The 24557-nt window shown below is 49.5% G+C and overlaps 2 protein-coding genes and 1 long non-coding RNA gene across 21 annotated transcripts in view; 1 reads left to right on the forward strand and 2 right to left on the reverse strand.

Moving 5' to 3' along the window:
- Positions 1 to 20898, forward strand: part of ZNF236 (zinc finger protein 236) — a 117469-nt gene extending 96571 nt beyond the window's left edge. For 8 of the 11 annotated variants that reach the window (XM_073213246.1, XM_037007399.2, XM_037007402.2 and 5 more), the window contains 6 exons: positions 76 to 263; positions 5651 to 5779; positions 8925 to 9122; positions 11185 to 11314; positions 12965 to 13141; positions 14093 to 15456. In XM_073213246.1, the coding sequence (XP_073069347.1) occupies positions 76 to 263; positions 5651 to 5779; positions 8925 to 9122; positions 11185 to 11314; positions 12965 to 13141; positions 14093 to 14217 (947 nt within the window). In that variant the 3' untranslated portion in view covers positions 14218 to 15456. Of the gene's footprint in view, positions 1 to 75; positions 264 to 5650; positions 5780 to 8924; positions 9123 to 11184; positions 11315 to 12964; positions 13142 to 14092; positions 15457 to 15494 lie in introns of those variants that run through there. The other 3 variants (XR_012121284.1, XM_073213247.1, XM_037007405.2) reach the window with 3 other exon arrangements.
- On the reverse strand, positions 258 to 12958 carry LOC118970411 (uncharacterized). 3 transcript variants are annotated; one of them, XR_005058329.2, is made up of 8 exons: positions 12748 to 12958; positions 9814 to 10009; positions 9117 to 9223; positions 5677 to 5772; positions 1711 to 1855; positions 1369 to 1535; positions 955 to 1249; positions 258 to 392 (listed from the first exon to the last, which is right to left on the reverse strand). It is a non-coding gene; the product is annotated as an uncharacterized lncRNA (long non-coding RNA). The 3 variants fall into 3 exon arrangements; XR_005058326.2 differs by having other exon boundaries at positions 1711 to 1886; XR_005058327.2 differs by lacking the exon at positions 12748 to 12958 and adding an exon at positions 10420 to 11174 and having other exon boundaries at positions 1711 to 1886.
- A 228-nt stretch (positions 20899 to 21126) lies between the features above and the next one.
- MBP (myelin basic protein) overlaps positions 21127 to 24557 on the reverse strand; it is a 92554-nt gene continuing 89123 nt past the window's right edge. For 4 of the 7 annotated variants that reach the window (XM_037007412.2, XM_037007411.2, XM_037007410.2 and 1 more), the window contains one exon: positions 21127 to 22225. In XM_037007412.2, coding sequence (XP_036863307.1) covers positions 22181 to 22225 — 45 coding nt within the window. In that variant the 3' untranslated portion in view covers positions 21127 to 22180. The other 3 variants (XM_037007407.2, XM_037007406.2, XM_037007408.2) reach the window with 3 other exon arrangements.

Below are 24557 nucleotides of genomic sequence, written 5' to 3' on the forward strand. Positions count from 1 at the left end.
GATGAGAGCCGTCCCCATGCCGCTTCCTGGGAGGCGCCTGGCTCTTCCTTTGATCTCGTTTTGCCTCTTTTGTAGAGCTTAACACTACGGCGGGGAGCCTCCCTTCCAGCACCCCGCTGTCTCCGTCTGCCCTGTCTGCGCAGAACCTGCTCGTGTCTCCGTCAGCAGTGGGGGCAGATGCCAGCGTCACGCTGACCCTGGCCGACACTCAGGGCCTGCTCTCCGGGGGACTGGACACCGTCACGCTCAACATCGCCCCTCAGGTAAAGCGCTGCCCCGCCCGCGTGCTGGGTTGGGCGCCTTTCAGAGCGGTCTTGAGAAGCCTCATCGATCTCTGCTTTCCTGAATATATATTCTGAACATTTTCTTTCAGTTTTCAAGTGTTTTCTTTTCTGATTAATAAAAAAGTCTTATGTTAAATGCAAAAAGGGGAAAACAAGAAAATTCAAACACTACAGAAAAGTATTTTTTTAAAAACCCTCTACCCAAACATAACTATGATTAACATTTTAGTGTATATGTCCTTCTGAACCTTTAAGGATGTTTTAGAATTTTTACATAAACGAGTTCATGTATACATCATGTAGTGTAAATGTTCCCCCTCTTTCTGTGTTGTGAATATCTTCCCTATCAGTGATTTTAGCAGCACAAACATTTTGAATGGCTATACAGCATTTAGTTGTTTACGTGAGTATACTGAGGGGTGTTATATTGCATTCAAGGTTCCAGTAAATAGTTGTTTATACAAATTCTTGTGCCCTTAATCACTTATATCTGTAGGTGACTCCTGGTGGGAGATAAACTGGATTGAAAGGTGTACATTCTATATAAGGTTCTGAACTAAGATGCTGAAGACCTTTCAGGCTTGAATTAGAAAAATCATTGTCGTAAATTATGACTGATCATAATGAAGATTTACTATAATGAAGCTATGTCAGAGTTTTGGTAGCTGACCTGTCAAGGAGTTCCCATTCCTATATGCCTGTCCCCGGCTGTCGGAACAGCAAACACGAACAGCATGAGAAAGCTCGTCTGCCCTCCGTCCTTGCCCTGTCCTGGCCTCCGCGTCTCAGGCTCGCTGTGCAAGGAAGGTGTCCAGGGGAGGCACCTGGACCTGGAGCAGGGTTGGTTCTGTCCTGTCACAGCCACGTGCTGGCTGCTCCGGCTCTGGAACAGTGACCGCCCACATCTGGGTCTCGTCCTTCGCTCTGTACAGCAGTGGCACGTCCTCCGCTTCCCTCCTGGGGTTCTGATCAGCACAGCACAGATCGCTGTGGGCAGACGGCCCTCTCAGGGCCCCTCACGGAGGTGACCCCCCGCCCGCCCTGAGGGGACACAGGCTGCCCTGCAGGGGGCCCGGTCACTCACCTGGAGATGGGCTTCCACCTTGCCGTCCAGGCTCTGTGCCAAGGAGCCCAACAGCCAGGGTGGGGTGGCCCCCTTGCTGCCTCCGGGACCCCGCAGGGGCAGCCCCCACAGGCCGCGTCTCATTCTCAGCTGCCTTCCTTTCTCGAGGCTTAGCAGCATTTCTGCCACTGGAGGAAAGAAGGGTCTTCCTGAGTTTTCTATAGTGAACAACTGTTTAAATATTTTAACATTTATTTGTTCATATATATATTACTCAACACCTATATGTCATGGCATTATTATTACCCTTCTAAATATTAACAGTCAGCGTTTTAGAATTACTGTCGGAACAAAAGAAGCCACCTTAAGATAGAAGTCACTGGTGTATTTTTCTTAGATGCAGAATGTAGGCAGCTTGATTCTTTCGTGGTGAATCACTGTGTTTTCCTATTTCCTATCCATGGTTTTAGTCACTCCATCACAGGGCCAGATTCGGGTCATCTGTGATCTGGGGCAGGTGGGTGGAGGACAAGGGGAGGCTGGACAAAAGAATACTCATACTTACTTGCCATACAAAGAACGTATTTCCAGTCCAGGTGCATGACTCCATAAACTTAACTTGGTTAATTCAGCTTCGCTGCTAAAATACTTTTTTTACATTCACATGCTAATAACTATAAATGCAACCTTATATTCCACTCGCCATTTGAAAGTCTTAAAGCCTTAAATAGGTGCCATGCCACCTTACCACTAACCGTTACCGGCCAGAGTGTGGTTATGTTTGGGAAGGGACTACGGTCCTATGACATATGTTAGCCTCCAGGGTCATTGGTATTTTTCTCATTGTACGCTTTTAACTCTAGTAGTTAAACAAGTAGTCGTGTGGTAACAATGATTTAAAATATAAACTTTAATGAAATTTAATGCCTTTGAATAACTTGGGGGGGGGGTTGATCTGAAAAAGCCAGAAAACCATTTGTTTGTATGATTACAAATTTATTCTCTCTGTTAAATTATATCACTTTGAGAATTAATTATTCATTACTGTTAAAGTGAAAGTGCAGGGAGTAGTTCTGAACATTTGCTAGGTTCCATTTTTAAAGGCCGGGAGTGTCTGGCTAGGCCCTGCCCCTCCGTGCGCCAGCCAACAGGGGCCTTGCCGGCAGGGCTTCGAGCTTGGGGCTGGGGACTGTCCTGCTACCAGGAAAGGTTCTCCAAAAAGGGCTTCAGAATGAAATGTTAAACGTGGCCATGTCTGCGCTCTAGTGATCCGAAGGCCATCAAGTGGTACGAAATATAATATTAAAAATCTTCAACAGAAATTTTACAGCTTTTCTGTAGCTACTAAACTTCATTATACTTACACTGATTCAATACTCTTGAAAATGAGAAAACAGATCAAACCTTTCTTAGCTTTATGAGTGGCATTTTTAAAAATATAATAACATCTTTTTATTGCACAAGTAAAATCATTTTATTGTTGAAGTTAGTGAACATATGTGAAAATATCTGTAAATTCGTGAATTTTTAGGGTTGTTTACCATCATAAAAATCTGACCTGAAAATCAAAAGATGATTATGAGAAATTAACCAGTTTCTAATGATAAATGTTTGATAGAGGTAAGAGTTATTCACTAAGATGTAATATCAAATGGTTTAATTTCCCTTAAAATTACTCACAACATGTGCTACTTGAATTTAATGAGAAAATAAGGACTCTGAAATGGAGTAAAATGTCAAGAAATCAAATGACTCCACATTGTTCTCCAGAGCACATGAAAAAATCAGGGTTTCCTTAAAGGTACTGAGAGGAAACAGGAGTATAAGCATATAAATTACAAATTTTTAAAAAGTTACAAAAATAATATTTATTTATTGAGTATCATTTAAAAATTTTTTCTTTCTTTATGAAGTCCACAAAAGATAGTTGTTCTAAAAACAAAGCAAGGCAGTCTTAAATAATTTACTTAAATAATATTGAATATTTTATGTCCAAGGGTCAAAGTTGAGTCCATAACAGGAGAATGTTTAGAAAGAATACATTCTTGTAAGTCCATAATTAATTACAATTTAAAATTTGAAAGTAGCCCAACTATAGAAGAATATTATGCAAGATAAGTGGTCCTTCTGATGTGGAGCAAAACTAGTTTATTTAAAAATATCATTTGTTGAAGTGGAAGTTAAAGTGCAATGATGGGAAATAGACCTGCATTAAAAAGTACCTTTGTAGGGAAGTTATAAAAAACTAGTTAATGAGTTATAAAGATTTCTTTTTCAGTTGCAAAGCTGAGATGGGTTTTTCTTTCCAAACTTTGAACGCCAGCGGTGGTGGGAGCCAGGCTGCTCACAGTTGGGGTCACTGCTGGGCCACTGACTCTGGCAACTTTATATGGAAATAATGCAAACAGACACTTTAAAAATATTGAAGAAAGCAAAGTGATTTTTCAGTTCTTGTTCTGTAAACAAAACAAACTAATTGATTTATTCTTGAAGGGAATTCTGTTTATGTAAATTCTTGTAGAATTTTTTTTAACTCTATTAATGCAATTGGCCTGGTGCAGAACATTTAAAACTTGATATATTTAGACATGTAAATGTAATTGTGGAGGTTTTAATAGTTAAAATTTGACTTCAGGCTGAGCCAGAAATTGACAAGTCTCATTAAAGACTCTTAATGTGCAGAAAAGCCAATGCTAAGCAGCCGCCTTGGATTTTAGTTTAAGCGGACCTGTTTTCGCCCAGTTGGGTGAGGCCGTCCTAACTCATGCCCCACCGGCTTTCATCTTCCTACGGCTTCTCTTGCTGATCCTTATTGGTTCTAAATATCTGGACATTTTCATCAAGGCACAGGGTTTATTTTAAGTCTATTAAGAGTTGTATAGGTCAATGAAAGTATGAATTCCTAAGAAAAAATATATAGAGTACATGCAAATAGTAAATCAGGTTTATTTATAGGTGTTCAGTAGCAAGTCAAATATGTCAGCACGCCGTCAGTGTGGCCAACCCTTGGTCGTTTTTAAACAGTCTTTCCCAGATCGCACATCAGAATTTGGGTCTCACTGTCCAGAGTTGCCTCAGCAGTTGTGGTGGGGCTGGAATCTGTGTTACCCGCTTCCCTCCCGCCCATGGGATCCTGGCGCGGCTGCCAGGCCCCCACTCCTTGGCCGTGCTCACTTGCTTGACAGATTCATGGGCACTTGGGGAAGGAGAGCTACTGTAACTTCCACCTCAGTGTGTGTAACCGAATGTGACGAGGAAAGAAACACAGCCAGTGATGACAATAAAGCCAGAGAAAGTGGCTCTCAGGTGACACGGTGTTAGCAGATGCAGGTCAAGGGTGTATTTCATCAGATGCTTGCTTTTGAATGGGGGTGTCTGCATTTAGGGTACTTAATATTAGTCCTTGAAACATCAATGAGAAGCTGATAAATTATATTGTATTCAGGGTGTTCTTTAAATTAACCTTTTTATTTTGAGGCAATTGTGAGAAATAACACAGGCCCCGTGTGCTCTTTATCCAGTCTCCCCCTGTGGTAGCATCTTGCGAAACTGTAGGGCATCACTACCACGTGCTGTCCCTTTCACCACCACCACACAAACTGTGTCCCTCCCAGCAGGCCCCTCAGGCTACTCTAGGGCAGCCACACCTACCCCCCTGTCCCTGGTGGTGCAAATCTGTTCTTCATGTCAATGATTTTTTTCATCTCAGAATGAAAAGGAATTGTTATCCTCCTGATAAACCTGCATAAGAGTCTTAAATATCTTAGCTTTTGGCTAAGATAATATAGATTTTTTTGCGCCAACACTAGTTCTTACATGTGTCAGAATTTCTGGCCAGCAATTATATTTGTCTTGGATTAAATAAAATGAGATGTGAATTTACTAATTTTGATTGGCACCATTTTTCCAGATCGGGTGGTCTGATATGAGTGGTGACAGAAGACAGCAGCAGACACATAACAAAGAGCTCAGAAGTGACAGCTGTTGGAAAGCAGCCATATTCAGCTAGCTTCCCTGTGGAAGGGACATAATGAACGCGAAGCTTTATTGTACATGTAGGAACTTTGCAGTATATTCCACATGTGTGCAAAAAAATACTGACTGATAGGTGTATGGGGATGCCGAAAATACCATCGCCGAGTGGACGTGGGTTTTCATTTCTCTCGGACTTGCTGGTGTTGCTGTGCTTGACTTTCTGAGGACTTGCCAGCTTGGTTTCCAGAGCAACTGTACCATAAACGATCTTTAAATTATTACTGGGTTCTGTAATGTCACAGCCTCTAAACTAACCACTCTTTCCCAGGGCCAGCAATTCCCAGCCTTACTCACAGACTCCTCTCTCTCCGGCCAAGGGGGTACAGGTTCACCCCAAGTCATCTTCTTGAGCCACACCCCACAGCCATCATCTGCTTGTGAAGAAATCACCTACCAGGTACAGAAGATATGTTTTTATTCACGATCATTTGTAGTTTTTTATTTTTTTAAGAATTAAGTTTGTTTTAATTGAAGTATAATTAATATGCTGTCTTATATTGGTTTCAAGTATACATCACAGTGATTCAACACTTACGCACATTATAAAATCCTCAACCCCCCTGGCGTAGTTACTACCTGTCAGCACTGGAAGATGTCTCAGAATCACTGTCTCTATCTCCATGCTGCACTTCCGTCCCTGTGTCCAACTTAGATTATGATTGAGAATTTTTGTGCCCTATTATCTCCCTCCCCACTCACTCACCCCAAACCCTCTCCCATGGTAACTCCAGTCACTTCTCAATGTCTGTGAGAGTCTACTCCTATTTTGTTTATTTTATTTTGTTTTGATTTTAGATTCCACAAATAAGTAAAATCATATGGTATTTGTCTTTCTCTGCATGGCTTATTTCATTGAGTATAGTGCCCTCTAGGTCCATCCATGTTGTTGCAAATGGTGGGATTTCTTTTTTATGGCTGAATAGTATTCCATTGTGTATGTGTACCATCTCTTCTTTATTCTCTCATCTATTGATGGACACCCTGGTTGCTTCCATATCTTGGCTATTATAAATAATGCAGCAATAGGAATAGGGGTGCATATATCTTTTTGAATCAGAGATTTGTTTTCTTTAAGTAAATTCCTAAAAGTGGAATTACTGGGTCCTGTAGTATTTCTATTTTTAGCTTTTTGAAGAACCTCCATACTGCTTTCTACAGCAGCTGTCCAGTTGACATCCCTGCCAACAGTGTAGGAGGTGTTCCCATTTCTCCACATCCTCACCAACACTTCTTATTTCTTATCTTTTGTTTGTTGGCCATCCTGACTGGTGTGAGGTGATGTCTCATTGTGTTTTTGCTTTGCATTTCCCTGCCAATCAGCGATGTGGAGCATCTTTTCAAGTGCCTGTTGTCCACCCATATTTCTTCTTTGGAGAAATGTATATTTAGGTCCCCTGCCCATTTTTTAAATCAGGTTATTTGTTACTTGGGTATTGAGGCATATGAGTACTTTATATACTTTGGATGTTAACCCCTTTGTTCTTAGATTTTAAAAAAACATGGATTCGGAAGGTCTGGGGTAGAGGGTAGAGGGTTCTGGGGAGTGAGGAGCGGGCGCGGAGCCCTGGGAGGTCTTGGGCAGCATGTGCTGAGCGGCTAATAATGGGATCTCATTGCGTGGTTGTTTTTCCTTGGGATAGGGTTGTATTACCATAGGTGAGCCCTAGTGACTAGTAGTGTATAAGTCTGGTTTTATATTTACTAATATGTCTTTATATCTGCCTCCTGATCACATGTCAGCTGGCCACTTGCTTGTGTTTAGTTCTTGAAGGTTTTCTTGTGATACCTCTGCTGACTCTCTCATATCTTGTTATGTGCATGTCGTGTTATGTGTATAGTTTTTCATATACACATTGTGTGTGTGTGCGTGACTTGTCATTTGACTAACCCTTTTTTCCAAAAACATTCAGCAAATGATAGTTCGAAATACAGAAGTATCTAAAAACTCTTCCCTTAAAACTTTTCAGGGTTAGAAGTAAAGTATACATCATAATCTCTGACTTCATGAAGCATGAAATCTTATACTTAAGTAGTTTTAGCAAATGAGTTTCAAGATAGTTATTCATTGATCTTTCATAAATCAGACCTCGGCGTCCCTAGGAGTCTCCCCAGTGACCCCAGTAGCCAGAGCCCACCTAGCTGAATTTTCACCTCCTGTACCTTGAGCACATTGTCTTGGGGGCTGCCAGGACCCCACTCAAGTTCAGTGATGTGTTGGAAGGACTCGCAGGACTCTCAGAAGCCTCTGGTGCTCATGGTCACAGGGCAGGGGCACAGCTGGATGCTCCCTTCTCGTGAATGAAGGGCTTGACCCAGAAGCGGTGTCTGTGTGTGTATGGGTAGGTACTGGAAGCGTGACAGGACAATGTCCGGCAGCCTGCTGACTGGGGCTGGTCACTGTACCTGGTTAGGCACCACCTGCCCTAACCGTGCGGTTGTATCCACAGCCACAGAGCAGCCCGTGAGTGTCATTTACTCTAGTGGATTCCAAACTCCTTTTGACTCAGAAGAAAATTTACTTCATGCAACAGCCTGAACACACACGTTTGTGTTCCTTTTCTTCATACACAGACACTTGTAACTACACACACACCTGACACAGGTGTTTCAAAATAGTGCCCACCTTTTGGCAAGGGACATATTGGCATTATCTTTGCTCTTCTGATCCTTTCTATTCCTTTTCTTCATTCCATTCCTTTTTATTATAGCACAGATTAATAATATTAAAAACCTTGTAGAAATCTTTTGTTACTTTTCTTTAAATTTTATCTTTTTCTGTATATTCTGGTATTATGAAAAAGAGTATTTGATAAATGGAAAATAACAGAAATATTGACTAATCCCATCAATTTTCTTTCTAATTGTCTGTGATTATCTTTCACTAAATCATGACAGAAATTTTCATCTGCAAACTGAACTCTGTAGTTCATGAAAGCTGAGTAGTAAATCCCTCCTGCTTTATTTATTTACTTTTAGGGTGTTGATGGAATCCCGTTAAAATATTTTGAAAACCTACTAATTGATTGTGATCCAAAATTTGGGGAAAATGGTTTAATTCAGTCAAAAGCTAAAAACACCTTTCCTACTAAGCATTGTTTCTCGTGCAATTGGCTGAGAAAGACCCTCGGGTGAAGCCAGAGTGTCCTCAGCAGTGTCCCTCATGCCACCCTCAGTAGCACTGAGCATCTGCTGTGTGCCAGGCACCCACCTGTCAGCTCATCAGCGGCCACCAGCCCCACATTGGGAGGCACTCACCACACAGCACTTCAGGGCACAGCACAGAGGCCACGATAGTGTTGGGGCTGGGCTTGCGCCCGTGTGTCACACGCTTGTGGGGCTGTACTGCGCTCTGACCCCTGGGCCCAGGGCCCTTCCAGCATCCTGAGTGATGGGCGCATGCCATCTAACACGATACTGAGGTCCCTGGCTGACCCAGGATGGCAGACGTCACTGGGGCTGGGTGGATCTAGCATCGTTTTGTCATCTGCGATTCACAAACTGCACCAGCTGAGTAAAGACATGGGATTTCTGACCCTCCCCAGGTAGCTGACGTCCCTACCAGCCTGGGCCCGACTGGCCAGCCTGAGAAGGAGGGCCGGCTGCACCAGTGCTTGGAGTGTGGCCGCACCTGCTCGTCGGCCGCTGTGCTCTTGCACCACAGCAGGGAGGTGCATGGCCGGGAGCGCATCCACGTCTGCCCCATGTGCCGGAAGGCCTTCAAGCGCGCCACTCACCTCAAGGTACACCCGCATGGGCTGCGTCACCCCCAGGGCTGCAGCTTTTTCCCCAAGGTCAGACACACTCAGCAGGTTCTCCAATTCGGTAAAGGTCACAGATCTTCCTAGTGGAAAGAAAAGATCCGAGTTAACAAATTTTTCAATTTCTTTGAGGAAAATGTCGATGGAGGTAAATGCATTAACGAGGGTGTTTTACTTTTAATAGGTCTGTTGGGTGGACAGAGGAATAGATTGCATATTCGTGTGTGGTTCAGATCAGTGTCTAATGCAAATTAAAGTAACATTTAGATACCATTTATCACCTTTGGGAGTGGCAGCTATAGAAAACCTGTCAGCACCTATTGGTGTGGGGAGTAGGGGCTCCTGTACTGCTGGGGAACTTGGCACAGCTTCCTGGGGGGACTCAGGTGGTGCCCCCAAGGTTATCAGCCACCTCGGCTGCTCAGTGCTGCATTGTTTTTAACTGCCAAGGGTTGGAAACCACCGAATGCCACAGGTGCACAGTAGCTGAATAAACTGGGCATCTCGGGGCGGGGGCGGTGTGCACACTGCGGCGTGACCTTCAGACCAGTGTGCCCTGCTTCCTGGGTACTGCAGCAGCACCCTCTGGCTGATGCACTGTGGATCCCAGCGCCCCCTTTGGTCTGGCGCTTCTCACCTGTCGTCTGCCGATTTCCTGAGCTGAGGAACCCACCATTTATATACTTTGAAAAGAGGGCTCCATGTTCATCTTTAGACACCGAACACGGGTCACGCTGTCCTTGCAGAGGCTGCCCCTGTGAGGGTGCTGCATGCTGCTGCTGAGCCGGGCCCCATTTGAATCGACTGTACCACTGAGAATCTCTGTGACATTGCTGGTCAGGTCATGTGACGTCGACAGCTTCCGTTTCCTAATTTACAGTGGTATAAGGCTATTAGTACTTACATTTCTGCTTATTTTGAGGAATAGAAAGTGCTCTCATAGTGCTTAGCTCCTAATAGGGAGGATAGAAATTACTCAGATTACCCAAAAGGCTGTCCAATAGAGAATCAGCCCTTGTAAAGAAGCAGTAGAATAAAAATGGTTGAATAAAATATCTTAAGATGTTTTAAATAATATATATAACTATATATAAGGTGTAACTTTTCCATAAACATTCTGAAATGGTATTACACAGTTTGAAAGACTATCTGAGATTCTTATACTTTTAAGCTACCTTCTCTTGATGACCTTAAGAAATGTGGGATTTAAAAAAATCACGTTATGCCAGAAAATAAGGAAATGCTTATCACACACATGCACGCACACACACACACACACCTGGGGAACATGTCGAAGGCACAGAGCAGCCAAGTGGAAGAGCCCCCAGTGGCCACAGCTGGAACACTTGGAGCAAGAAAACAAAGACTCTGGGATTGTAGCCCACAGTACAGAATAAGTATCCATAGATCCTTGCTGACATAAGCATGGTTGATTGAATAAATCGAGGAGAGAGGAGACAGATCTCCCAGGCAGAAGGATTCCAGGTAAACTACGTAGACGTGCCCCAAGAGGGCGACCTCCCCACCCCGACGTGTGAGCTGCAGGCAGTCCCTTCCCCTCCCTGCCAGAGGGCACATGTTGGCAGAGGGTAGAAGGCAGACGAACTGGACACTGGAGGAAGCTGACAGGCATCACAGCAGCCAGGTGGCCCAGGGCCACGCCAGTAGTCATGGAGCATGGTGTGAATATCCTTGAGGTGCCGGGTAGGGTCATGATGTCCCCTCCCCAGGCCCATGGCCTCGGGCTAATCCTAAGAAAAATTTCAGGCAAATTGCACTTGAGGGAGGTCCTCCAAAACCAGGTGGGTCATCCATGACAAGGAAGCTCTGAGAGAACACAGGGCGCGTGGCTCCCCTGCCGAGCCCAGGCTGGCCAGGCCACTGGGCTGCACCACCCCTGGTACGGACCCCTGAGGACACTAAACGGGGAGACTTTTGTCCTTGCTGACTTGAGGTTCTAAGCTGATTCTGCTTTACTGTTTACAGTCCATAAAGTCCCCTTATGATCTCAACTATGTCTTCATTTCTGTGTTGTCTTCAATAGGAGCACATGCAGACCCATCAAGCCGGTCCTTCCTTAAGCTCTCAGAAGCCCAGGGTGTTCAAGTGTGACACTTGTGAGAAAGCGTTCGCCAAGCCGAGCCAGCTGGAGCGGCACAGCCGCATCCACACAGGTGCGGTGGGCAGGGCACTGCGGGGCCAAGAAGGCAGGGCGCGACAGGGAACGCCCCTTTATGATGCAATGCGCCCGTATAAAGCACGGTCCACGTACTCCTCTTTTTCCCTAATTTTTCATCAGTATGTCATGCTAACTTTGCCAAGACAATATTTTGCTCTTTACCTTATGACCATGCAAAATAGAAGCCTTCCAGTTAAGGACTGCCTCACTGGCCGGAAACACTGATAGCATCTCCCAGGCCCCCCTCCTGGGTCCTGTCTACCAGCCGCCCCCCGAAGCCCCATCTCCCAGGCCCCCCTCCCAGGTCCCGTCTCCAGGCGCCTCCTCCTCCTGTCTTAGACGACTTCACATCTGATCTCTCCCTTATACCTTTAAACTCTTCTTTATTGGCTTTGTTACCCCCTAAGTCTGCTCAAGTCTTTCGTCTTAGAGAAAACAAACAGACTCCCGTCTTTCTCTGCCCCTTGGCCCATCCCTGTGGTGACCCACCTGAGTCCACAGACACACCCTTGCCACCGGCTTCCTGAGGCCAGGCGTCAGCCCAGCATTCAGCCCGGCCCCAGACCTGGATTCTGAGGGCTGCCCCTACCTCTGAGCCTGCCTCTGTTCCTCTGCCCCGGCCCTGCCCTGCTGTGGGCGCCACAGTCTCCCCAGACCCACGGGGCCAGCCTTCAGTCTGTGCTGGCCCCCTTGCTGCTCCCACAGCCCTGTGTTTACACAGCGGCCAGACTGAAGCCCAGGAGGCAGATAGAACCATCTTCCCATGTGAGCACCTCCAGGGAGCCAGGTGTCTGCCAGCGGCCCGCCAAGCCTTCCTGACCCGTACCTGTGTCCTGTCCGCCCTGGCTCCGAGGAATTTCACTGCTCACCTTGGACCCCCCACTGCCACCCCCAGAGGCCCCGGCCAGCACAGGGGGCCTCATGGTGCCAGTGGACACACACCATCAAGCCCTGCCTGGGCGCGGGCCAGGGCAGGTGCTCCGGGAGCCATCGCGGGGCCGCGTGCTGGCATGGGACCCAGGGGAGGGACCAGACATGGGACCAGGAGGCAGCTACGCAGAGCGGGTGGGGAAGAACCCTCCAGGGCAGGAGGAGAGGCTTGTGCCAAGCCCTGGGACAGGAGGTGGCTTGGCTCCAGGGCCTTGAGAGCAGGTGGGACAGCTCGGGCCCCGGGAGGCCCACTGGGAGGGGAGCTGGGCACTGGGGGCCGATCCCAGGGTGGGGCCCACCGAGGCAGGTTCCCAGCACCGTGCCTTCCATTTTCAGTTTCTACAGTAACTTGAAAGCAGTTAAATAGCATAGTTTTAAAATACTGTGTAAATCATACTTGTAATTAAGTGGGTTTGATATCCTCATGTCCTTAACGGCTTTTTGCTTCAATGTCCAAAATGTATTGGGAACATTTTGTTTAAACCGTATGGGCTCTACCTTATTTCCAATGCTTCTAGAAAGCACGGGCACTGGGACTCCTGGGGCTCCGGCGGCTCCCCTCGGAGGGGATTTGCAGGATTCCTGGGAGTCAGCGTCCGAGGGCAGCAGCAAGGCCATGGTGGTCTTCTGAGCTTGCACGCGTTCTCCGGGATTATCTGTCCTGGAAGTGCCGGAGGGCGGCCTCAGGAGGGACCTGACGTGACTGCTCCCCCAGGTGAGCGGCCGTTCCCCTGCACCCTGTGCGAGAAGGCCTTCAACCAGAAGAGCGCCCTGCAGGTGCACATGAAGAAACACACCGGGGAGCGGCCCTACAAGTGCGACCACTGCGCCATGGGCTTCACGCAGAAGAGCAACATGAGGCTCCACGTGAAGCGGGCCCACCGCCACGCAGGTGAGACGTGCTCCCAGCCGGGGAGCCGGTTCCACGGGGCCCGGGGACGTGCTCACTAGACGGTCCTCTCTAGGAGCAGGCAGCGCCCGTCCCCTCCCTGGCTGCCGGGAGCCCCTCCCCTGCGGTCTGCGGCCTGGGGCTGGGGTCAGAGTCAGGCCAACCTACTAGGGGATGGGTGGGGGGAGCTGCCTGCATCCTGCACCCCCGAGAGCAGGCGCGGGGGCAAGTCTGGACAACACAGGCCAAGTCTCTCCATACTGACTTGCTGGCGTGGATGCCACAGAGCAGGTGACTCTGCAGGGTGCCACTGCCAGTCTGCGACTGCCTCCATACAGCACCTGGGAACACACTGGCCTCATGCAGGCAGGCCTAGGCCCCGGTGGTAGCCACCCAAGGGGGATGAGCTGGGAAGGGTGGAAGTGGCTGGGCCTTTGGTGCTTCCCCACAGGAATCCCAAGTGTGTGGGTGGCATGTCAGGGTCACTGTGCTGTCGCAGTGCTGTGGGCCAAGGGTGAAGTCAAGTGAACCTTAGCAGGTGAGGTCAGTGTCCAGGGGCACAAGACTGCATGCTCTGGGGGTTTGCCGAAGAAAAACAGAGTCCGACTCAGATGCCTCAGTGCTCCCTGCCTTACATGTGTTAGAAAAACCATGCGTATCATTATTAATATAATTAACTGTCAATTGCTCGTCGCTGACCTGTTAGCATAGCCTTCGTGGGAGTGAGCTTTTGCAACAAGTGCCTTCACATTCAGAATTCAGATGACCAGTAATTGTCATTACCAACAGAGTGATTTAACCTGCAACTCAAAGTATTCTCTTTCCACTGGGATGGTGAGCAAATCAGTTGGGAAATGTGCCCTCTCTCTTTAGAGTGCCTTTATCTAAGTGTGATTAATTTTGTGACACTGATTGTCTCAGACTCAGCCTGTCATTTCCTTGTCTGCACCACAGGAGCTTTGCAAGACTCCGCCGGCCACCAGGAGCAGGGACGGGAGGAGCTGAGCCGGACCCTTCAGCTGGAGGAGGTGGTGCCGGAGTCGGCAGGCGAGTGGCAGGCCCTGGCCAATGTGTTCTGACGCTGCCTGACGGCACCTGGGGACCCCGTGTCTGCAGTACATGTTGTGAAGAACAAAGCACTTGGAATTTCTGTTTTGAAGCTTCAAGTGTTAAAAATGTTATCACAATAGTTTTTAGCTATAAAATTATCTAAAGAATCATCGTCTTTTAGAGACCTACAGGAAAAACTGGGGAAGACGTCAGTGCGGCGTCTCCTCTGCAAATCCGAGCTCAGGTACTGCAGTGGGCGGGCCTCCTGCCCTGCGGCCATGTGTCTGGTGTAAGAGAGGTTGACTGGATCCTTCGGCCACTGTAGTGTGATTTCTTTGTATTAGCAAAGACAAAAATAACATGGAAAAGTTAAGATAGATTTTCCTTCATGCTTTCTGTTATAAGAAGCATAGCTTATAAAACAAACATAAGATAGGTGCGTGAAGTTCAGAAAAAATACTAGAACACAGAGAAGTCTTTCCATTTTTTTCTCTGTGCATTTTGAAATTAGAACTTGACTCTTTTTAGTCTACCATAAGTTAATATAACTAATTATCTTGAGAGATGGCTGGACCAATTCTCTCTCCACTGCAGATCACCTAGTCTTTAGTTACAAGAATGCAGCGTCTGGGGCATAACCAAGGGCAGTTGTGACCCTGACATACAGGTGCGGACCCAGCTGTCTGCACTGGACGATGCCACCGTCATTTAGGAAATCAGTGTTCAGGTACTTGGGTTAGATTTTTTCAGAAAGCACAAGCCATACATTACGACTAGGAAGAACAGAATTGCCTCCTAGGAACAAAGTGACTACGGCCCTGCCCGCCCAGTGATTAGGAATTATATACGCGGTTGAAGGATGAGAAACCCATACAAGCCCCATGATTTTCTCTTCATGCGTAAGCAGGTGTATTTTTTATTTCAGGGAATTCTTTGATACCATCAGTGGTGCCACAGTAAACTTGTCCCAGACCAGACCCCACCCCATGCTGGGTCGGGGTGTGCGTGTTCCTACAGCATTCCAAAGATGGAAAGTCCTTTATTTCATGTGAATTTCTCCTTTGAAATTATTTATATGTTCTATATATAAATACATGTGTACATATTCAGATATATGGGCCTCTGTGTGGCCGAACAGTATATTTTGTGAATATAAGCACTAGCCCGGCTACAGAGCCAGCACCGGTGTCTCCCTCCCTCTGAGCGCTTCAGATCAGTATTGTATTCATTTTCTTAATAAATGGATATCTTTTTCATTGTAACATGAAGCTGGGTTGTTTTTTGTTCTCTTTTTGTTTTCCTGAAGAACAATCGCCTTTATTTTCTCCGGCTGCCTCCTTGGTCTCAGGAGAGGGCGGTGCTGTGACCGGCATGTGGACTGTGTGTATTAAGGGAGGAGCTCATCGGGATTCCTGAAGAAAGAGACATTTCACTCTTATTTTTTGAGAGGGCATCTTTGGATTCAAAATTTTTGTTGTTCACTTTGGCATATGTATATAAATAATATTTGTGATATAAAAACTTGTTATGTAAAAATATTTAAGTCAGAGAACTGTTAAATAATATTTCTTTTTTCAAACTGCTTTGTGTATTGTATATTTTTTTAAGGAACAAAGCCTTATTTGACTTATTCTTGTGATACTGGATTTATTTTATATCCTGAAGTTTTCTCTGAATGTCAGTGTGTATACCTGGCTGTAGTCAGTATGTTCAGAATAACTGTAATTGTGCCAGAGTTTTAAAAGTTCTGCTTCTAATGCACTTTTCTTTTATAATTTTGTATTAAAGAATTTTAGAAATATTGATGAATTTTGGTGAACAAATATCCCCAAAGTTGAAATTACTAGAATTAAAAAAAAATTATTTGTCCTTGCTAGGTTATTTATTTTGGTTGTAGCATTAAGTATCATCTCAGGAGAGTCTCTAAAAGGGATTTAATTCCTAATTGTACAGAAAGCATAGTTTAGTGAACTCTATTGGTGACTGCCTGTTTAAGGCCTTACCAAGTGAATCTAAAGCCAACTTTTATTTTGGTTTAAAGAAAAGGAAAAAAAAATCAGTGATCCATTTTGTGAGTTTTCTTCCTTTATTAGCAAACGTGAGACATTAATGTATTATTTCAATTTACTTCCTAATCATAAAAGTTGCTGCTTTGCAAAACATTTCTTGAGGGTGTAAGGTTTTGTAAAGACATGATTTCGCTTGAACCTTTGGTGGAGTACAGATTGTTCTTTGTATTTCACTCATTGATTAAAAAGTCTGATGAGATTTCTGGCCTCCTGCATAAGCAGAGTGCTGAGGATTAGATAACTATTTTTAGAAATACCTCATCATAGCGTATCTGCTTTGTAATAATAATAAAAAGTGAAGCGAGGAAATGTGATTTTTAAAAATATTTAATATAGACTAGTTTGGCACATGAATTAATTTTCAAGACAATTTTTAACAGAAAAGAACTTCAAATGATATTTTCTGGACCTCTGTGAAGTCCAGATGATGAAGCTTAACCCTTGCAGGGTCTGTTTGAAGAGCTTCATACCTTAAAAATCAGGATGGGGCCAATGACAGGCATATCATCTCTTTTAGCTACATATGTCATTACTGTCATTCTCATTATTGGCCATGCTGAACAATACCCTGAAAATTTAACTCCCTCTGAATGTTCACGACTGTTGTTAGCCCACTTTTGTGGTAGAATAAACTGTGAAGCACTTAAATAGTGGAAAGGATGGGTTCCCTTTCCACAGATACTGCACTTAGAACTGGGCACTCCTGTGATAGGGCGGCAGCCAGTACGCACAGGATCCAGCCATTAGGGATGCACTAGTGGGCATATTTTCATAGCTATAGATTAAAATAACATCTGTTCAAAATGTAAACTCAAATGCTCCTACCCCCAAGCCCTCCTTTTCCCCCGATTAACACTTGGGTGCTTGGACTGGAAGCAAGAAAATCGTGCACGGAGTGAGGCCAACCTGCCGGCCTCCAGCTCCAGGTAGGCCCATCCTCTGGCCGGTGGCAAGGTGGGTGTGGAGGTGATCCCATCATTGCATCCAGCTTCCTTTCAGCCGTTTCCAGCATTTGACCAGGGAAGGTTCCTTTAGTACCATGTCGTGTGCCCTCCGGCCCGCTGTTGCTTGTTACGGACACGTGGACCTGAGCTTTACAGTCCCACCCGGGGTCCCTGACTTCGGCCGCGCTCCTACCATTCCGTGCAAGAGATGCGCACAGTCGTACAGGTGCGAGAGTCAAAAAGCAGAATTAGATTTCTCTTCCATGGATTTTCCTCTTTGCGGAAGACTATTTTCCCTTCATCAAAAGTTAACTGAAGTTTTGATCATTACTATTTTATCCCTTTTCTAAAATCTATTGTATAAAGTGAGGCAGAGGTGAAATCATGTAATTAATACCTTCTGAATTGAGATTTCTTCTTTTTGCCACTTAATCTCTATTCATGTAATGTGCATTGGAGTTCTCAGAACAGAATTTCTAAAGTGCCTGACTACACACACATTTAGGGTCTCTTTACTTTATTCTGAAGAAAACTAGCTTTTTACAATCTAGTTACACCTTCTTTGTTTAAAATGCGAGGACAGGCATACTTTTTATAGGGTGAGAAGCCCAACATATCCCTGGTGAAGACGTTTTCTCTGCCTGGTAAGGTTCCTAAACCGAGGGCCTCATTGTCCCTGTTGCTCTGAAGTGACCCCCTCCCTGCCCAGTGGCACCACCACAGAGGCCCACACACACTCCTTCACATGGAGGTGCTGGTGGTGTATTCGGATGACCAGTAATATATTTAAAGTACTAAACAATAAAGATCAAGTGGCAATGTAAGAGGCAGGAGCGATAGACAGTAATCCTTAAAGATTGTGCTATTTAATCTTTTTTATGTGTAAAGCTTTACAGCATGAAGAATTGTGTATTAAAATCAAGATTTGTAATCTAGTTGACAAATTCTAAAATGACAAGTGATTCATTCAAGATTCACCACTAGAGAAAATTTTAATTTTTTTTTTAATTTACCGAAGAACTCTTTTTAATCTTTAAAATTGTTTCATGGTCTATTTATACATTGGATGATATTTATTTAATCCAATTTTGTATTCAAAATGGGGAGTTAATGCCAAAAGCCACTGTACTGGCTTTAAGAATAATAAAAATAGTTTTTGTATTATCTTAAAACTCCTGTATATTTACTTATTCCAGTTTGGGGTGAGTTACACCTATTAAAAGATGGACATTTTTCACCAGGTAACGTTTTCAGTGTGGGTTCACACAGCAAGAAACAGATGCCCGCCTTTGCACAGCGTAAGGGCATCTTTGTGTCTGAGGGCATCTAATGCGCTCTTGTTTCTCTCTGAGAGTGACTTGAAAATGAATCATAATGTCCACTTATCTGTTCATAAGATTTATGGGAAATTGAACTTCCCCCTAATACCAGTGGAGTTAGTTTACATTATAGCACCTAATCCTTTTTAAAAGCATTTTCAAACTTTTAGAAGCTCATAGATAAGAGTTACTATCAACTTGAAATAAGAAATTAAGGGTGTTTTTTTCTTAGTCCACTTTGTTCCCATCTCAGAGCTGGGGACTTCATTCATTTTGGGGTTGGAATAGCTAAAATGATTTTGATTTTTCCCCAGACTCTGCTCAGAGGGGATGGTAAGAAACTATTTTGCCATTCTTGCTTATTTGTAGGAAGAATGTTGCTCTAATGGTTTGTAAGATATGATGGGTGGAGAAGGAGGTGGTTGGGTTTTTTGAATTAGTAGATGATGGAAGATTTGTCCCCTCTTCAGTGGATCGCCTCAACGTCTTACAGTGCTTCTCCAGAGTTTTCCAGAACACGTGACTGTCTTGTGGTGTAAGAGTGTTCACATTTAGACACACCCAAAGGCGTGAGTTTACAAACTGCCTCATGCCCTGGCCCAGCTACTGACAGGGCCCCTGGAGCCCAGGCCCAGACGGTGCTGGTGCTGAGTGGCTTCCTCGGGCCACTCTGCCTCCCTAGGCCTGTGCCCTGTGTCTGAAGTCAGCTGGTGAGTTTTATCCCTTCCCACTCTGCAGCCTGGTTCTGTGCTCAGTGGCCGTGCTGTGCTGTGCTGGGAGACGGTTCCCCGTAGGCCTCTCGCTTCTGCTAGTCCTGCCAGCCAAGCACTACCTTTGCCCGCTGCCTTTCCCGGCTGTTTGGTAGGAACGCCCCCGGGAAACTGTGTCGTCCCCCAGCAGAGAGGCCTGCTGGCCTGCTGAGCAGTGCTGGGGCCCTTGCCGAGCACGAGAGGTCCTGCTGGCCGGGCCTCTGCAGCACGGCTTCCCAAGGGGGCCGTGAGCGCCCCGGGGCCTCGCGCTCCGCCTGCTGGCCCTCCCTTCTCAGTCAGCTTTCATGGCTTGAAGTCAGAAACGAAACGACCTTAGAGCTGAGGGCCCTGGCCGGTGCTGATACAGGGGGCAGGGGTAGTTCTTGTACAAATGCTTGCGGTCTTGACCTAAAAATGCCTTCCTGGGGCAACTCGGCCCGGCCACCCTGTGATGGCCTGTCACGGGGGCAAGCGAGCGGAGGTGGCTGTGGTGGGACCCCAGACGCCTGCACCTTCGGGGGGCCAGTGAGGGTGCCTGCTGAAAGCAACGTGCTTCTTGAAAGTGCAGAATTGATTGCACTTGCTAGGCAGATGCTGCCAAAGCAAGCTGCTCCAGTGTCTATGAACTATCATCCACTGCACCCACCTGACCACCAGACTGCGTCCTCACTTCAGCCCTCTGTCCAGAGTCGGCTCCCTGGGTGCCCGGCGCCTCCCACTTGCAGCCCCTCCACCCCCTCCAGGGACCAGCCTGCCCCGGCGACCAGGGGGACCTTCACAGTCCCAGCGGGATTGAGTGGCACATGGGAGCCCAGGCACACCGACAGGATACCCTGGAGGCATGACCGTCGTGGTTTGTGCTCCGATGGGGAGACATTCGGTCCATTGGCCCTCTGGGCGCCTCCAGCTCTGCTACCAACGGGTCCCTGAGGGAAGCCCCCCAGGTGAGGGCGAGGTGGGGCCCCGGGGCTTAGCCTGACAGATCATGTTGCACTCAAGCTTCGGGGACGTATGCAGACCTCTTTAGGGAAGTGTTCAGTGAAAGCACGCATTCCATGCTTCAGCTCTGATTTTGCACTGTTATACTTAAAAATGTTTATCTGAATGATGTATCAGCATGGCAAACTGTCACTCCGGGATATACCCTCGGTTTACCACTAACTGCATTTTCTCTATGTGTAACATTAAAATAGGCTTGCCAACCAAGAGAATGCAATTTTTAAAATGTGGTTAACTTTGATTTTCCAACTGCTTCAGTTCAGAAGGCTTTGGGCGGAGAAGGGCAGACGCAGGGAGTGGCCTGGGCGTGGAGTCTGAGGGGCCCAGAGCAGGCTGGGTCATTCCGCCCCCGCCCCCACCCGGGGCTCCCCCGGCTGGGCCCGCAAGTGCGGACAGCTTCCGACAGCTGCTACTGAGGCAGAGGGAACCTTCGTTAAAAGCAAAACAAAACAAAAAAAGGTTTATCTTCTTGAAAGAGAATAATCATAATCAAAAGCAGCTATACCCGAAATTTCCCAAATCACTAACTGTCGATGTTTCTGGGTGGCAAAAAGTAAATTTTCAGAGATTCAGCAGTTCCTATTAACTGATGCGTTGACATGATGGTAAGGTAATAAAATGCAAATCCACTTTGAAACATGGCCTGAAGACACACGGACGAACCTTTTCCTTGTGAGTCAGGGGGCTCACGGCTCAGGACCGCCGCCCCCCTTGTCTCGCCAGCGCCCGAGCCGCGCGCCGCCCCTTCCCGCAGGCAGCCCTGCGGGCGACTCCCGCTCGCCCGGGGCCGTGGCCTCCCTCTCCCGCGGGCTCGCGCCCTGCCGGCCGGGAGGAGGGAACGAGACAGCCACGCAGACGTCGTTGAACGTTTGCTTTATTGTGACACTCGGGGACGGTGCGCTCCCCGGGGCCCGTCGCCACAGCGCGCGCCCTCCCGCGGGGCCACGGACGGTCGCTCGGCTCCAAGTGGTGGAGCGCGTGCCGGGCGACCTGGAGGTTTTGTTTCCAAGCATGTGCTCCTTGCTTCTCCCTCTTACCGTCAGGACTGGGGTTGTGTGTTAACCGTGTTAAATGCACGCCGCTCGGTCGGGTTAGAGGCGGGTTAGCGGCCTTCCGGCGTCGCGCGGCTGCTCCGCGTCTTCGCTCCGGGAGGCGGGCGGCGGCCCGGGCTCTTCGCGCGGCCCGTGCGCGCTGCGCAGCTCGGGGGTCAGCACGTTACCGGGGGGCGGCGTGGGGGCATGGTTAGCGGGCGGGCAGGGGGTTAGTAGGTCACGGGCACCGCCGTGGTGACGCGCCGCGGGCCACTGTCCGCCGTCCACAAAACCAGTGTGCACTGCGAGGCCACCAGAAAACTCCTCGTGCCGCTCCGAGACGCCGCGTCTCCCCGCACCGTCGGCCGGGCTCCGGCGGGACACAGCCCGTCGCCGAGGCCGCGCCGGTGCCCGGGCCCCCGACGTCCCCAAGATCCGTGTCCCGCTCGAGGCCGCCGCCCGGCCTCCGCCGCCTCCGCCGCGCCCCGCGCCCAGCTCGTCTCAGCTGCGCGCCGCCGCCACGTACCGAAGCCGCCTCGGTGCGAGCCTCCCGGCCTGCGCGTCCCCGGGCCGTGCTCCCGGGGCGCGCACGCAGGACCGGCCCGCCGGAGGGACGCAGCCCCCCGCGCTCCCGTCCCCGCGGCAGCGTCTCCACGGCGGTGCCCGCACGCCCCGCGGGCCCGGCGGCGGGGGTCCGGGGCCGGTTCCGTCCGCGCCCGCGCCGAGCCGCCGCCGGGCCAGGAGCGGCCTGCAGGGGGCGCGTGCCGGCGCCGCGGGCGTTAGGCGAGGTCGCTGCTGCGACTGGGAAGGGGGCGAGCGCGTTAGGATCGGGCGCGGTGGGTTAGGAAGCGCAGGACGGGGCTCGGTGGCGAGGCGGGGCCTCAGCGTCTAGCCATGGGCGACCCGGAGCGGCCGTCTCTTCCTCCCTGAGAAAAGGAAGCAGAGGCGGGTGAGCGTGGCCCTGCCCCGCGGGCGGCCCTCCGCGCCCGGCGACGGGCACGTGCCCCGTGGGGCGGACCCTGCCGTGCCCAGGCCCACAGCGTCCTTCGGCAGGTGCGGAGTTCTCAAGGACCACGGGACCCCTTCCCTTCCGTTCGGTCCCCGGGCCCCCGGGAGCTGATGCCCACTGCAGGAACACGGCGCGCCGCGCGTGGAAGCTCCACCGCCGTGTTACTATGCGGCACGGGGGCTTTACTTCTGCTGCTGGAGATTCCAGACTCCAGGGCGGCTGGGGAAGCTGTCCGGGACAGTGACGGTGACAACCGCGCCTGCGGGAGGCCTCGGTGCTGATGAGCCCCCAGTTACCGCAGTCCCCCCAGCAAAGAACCAGCCGCGCCTCATCCCTGGGCCCCCCCTCTTCCTCGGCCCCGCTTCTGCCCCACAAGGCGCAGCGCCACAGTGGGGCCGTCCGCAGACTTGGACTTTACGGGGTCTTAAGCCATGAATTGACATGGCTACTGGATTTTGGAAATTCCGGAAACCACATTCCCTAAAGGGAGACCCCAGGTCAGCAGGGCCTCCCTACCACGTCAGCTGGGAGCATAGTAGTCACCCAGTAGGGCACGTCTGTACGCCTCAGACCAGGGGGAAACCTACATCTGCAGGCATCCGGCTCTGCCCTGGCACACGCGGGTGCAGGGAGCCCCGGGGAGCACAGAGTGGTCTGGGCTTCACGGGAGACCTCTAGGCGCCAGGTCCCAGGTCCCGGGTCCCTGGTGGAAGCACTGCTGTTCTGAGCAGGGTCTGGTTTGGGCCTTGGGATCCCACGGGATCCCCACCCTCACTGTCTTACCATCATGCTCCACGGCTCAGCACAAGCAAGTATAACGTGATGGTCTCTTGAGTGTTTGGGGTAGAACTTATTTCCTCACTCAGATTTGCCTCAGAATTTTCTGTGAGGAGTGGGCCCTGCCTGCCTTTTACCCGACGTGTAGTAGGCAGACCCGTGGGCGGGACCCCAGTCCACGCCGTGCAGCCCAGACACGGGACACACCCACACCCGGACCTGATGCTGACTTCAAGATTAGGTGACCGAATCCGTATGTACTCGGGTTACAGACCAAACTGTTCCACTGTGAGCTGTAAACCCGTGATGGACCAATAGGCCAGTGAGAGGGTAGTTGCACAGGGCCGAGCTCTCCTATCAGTGGTGTCCGGGGTTGGGGAGCCTTCCGTCCTGCGGGCAGACACTGAGCCCTGACCGCGGTGACCTGAGCCCGCAGGAAGCCCGGCCCCGCCATGCAGCTGTCAGACCTCACGCGGGGACGCAGCAAAGCCGCGCGCAGCAGAGCCTTTAATGTTAGCGTCTCCTGCTGCAGCCCCAGCGGGTGTCCTGAGAACAGGAGACAGTCGTAGATGGCCAAGACCCCCAGAGCGCTGGCACCCGGGGACGCCCTCTTCCAGTCACGGTCAGCGCCCTCAGGCGGGTCGCAGGGCCCCGGGAGCCCCTTCCCTCCTGCTGCTCACCACCTCCCTCTCTTGGATGGGGCCGGCCTTTGGCATCCCTCATCCGGAACGCCGCCCCACCCCGAGTGTGGCCAGCGCCCCCTCTCCTTCACGTCTTTGCCAAATGCCACCGGCTCAGGGAGGCCTTGCCCAGCCACCCTCCCTGGGTTGCAGCTGCCTGCCTGTCTCCCGCCCTGCATCCTCCCCGACCACCTCACCCCAGCACTGGGACACATGCCCCTTGGAAGGCTGTGGGCTGGGTGAGGTGCTCCCAGCACCCAAAGAGAGCCCACAGGTGCCCTGCCCGCGCTGGGCAGCCTCTGGCCCCTGGTGCCCTCACACAGACAGCCTGGACTCAGCCCCTGTGCCGGGGGCACTCGGCCAGTCTGCCCCTCACCCACAGGGGCAAGCCTGTGGCTGTGTTGGTCCTGAGGCCTGCCCATGGGGACAGCCACCATCAAGGCCGTCGTCACTGTTACTAGTGGTAGTGCAGCTCATTTCTATGCGTCCCTGTGCAGGACACCTCGCTGAGCACAGTGCACACGCTCACCACCGTCCCCCTCACAACAGTTTTCGTCCTACGTTACCCTATTTTTAGAGGAGGAAACCCCGTCTCAGGTCACAGGTCAAGGCCACAGCGCTAACAGATAGTGGGCTTGTGTCCATGTGACGACGACGCCTGTGTTAGTCGATGAGATGGCCCTCTTGGGGGCCTCGCGTCTGCCCAGGGGCAGCCCTTTGTCGGCCTGGCTCCTGCGCCCTCCCTGGGGGCAGAGATGCTGCTGCATTGGCCTGACCTTCCAGAAGAGGTCA

Source organism: Manis javanica, chromosome 9 (genome assembly GCF_040802235.1).
Source record: "Manis javanica isolate MJ-LG chromosome 9, MJ_LKY, whole genome shotgun sequence".
Taxonomy (NCBI): Eukaryota; Metazoa; Chordata; class Mammalia; order Pholidota; family Manidae; genus Manis; species Manis javanica.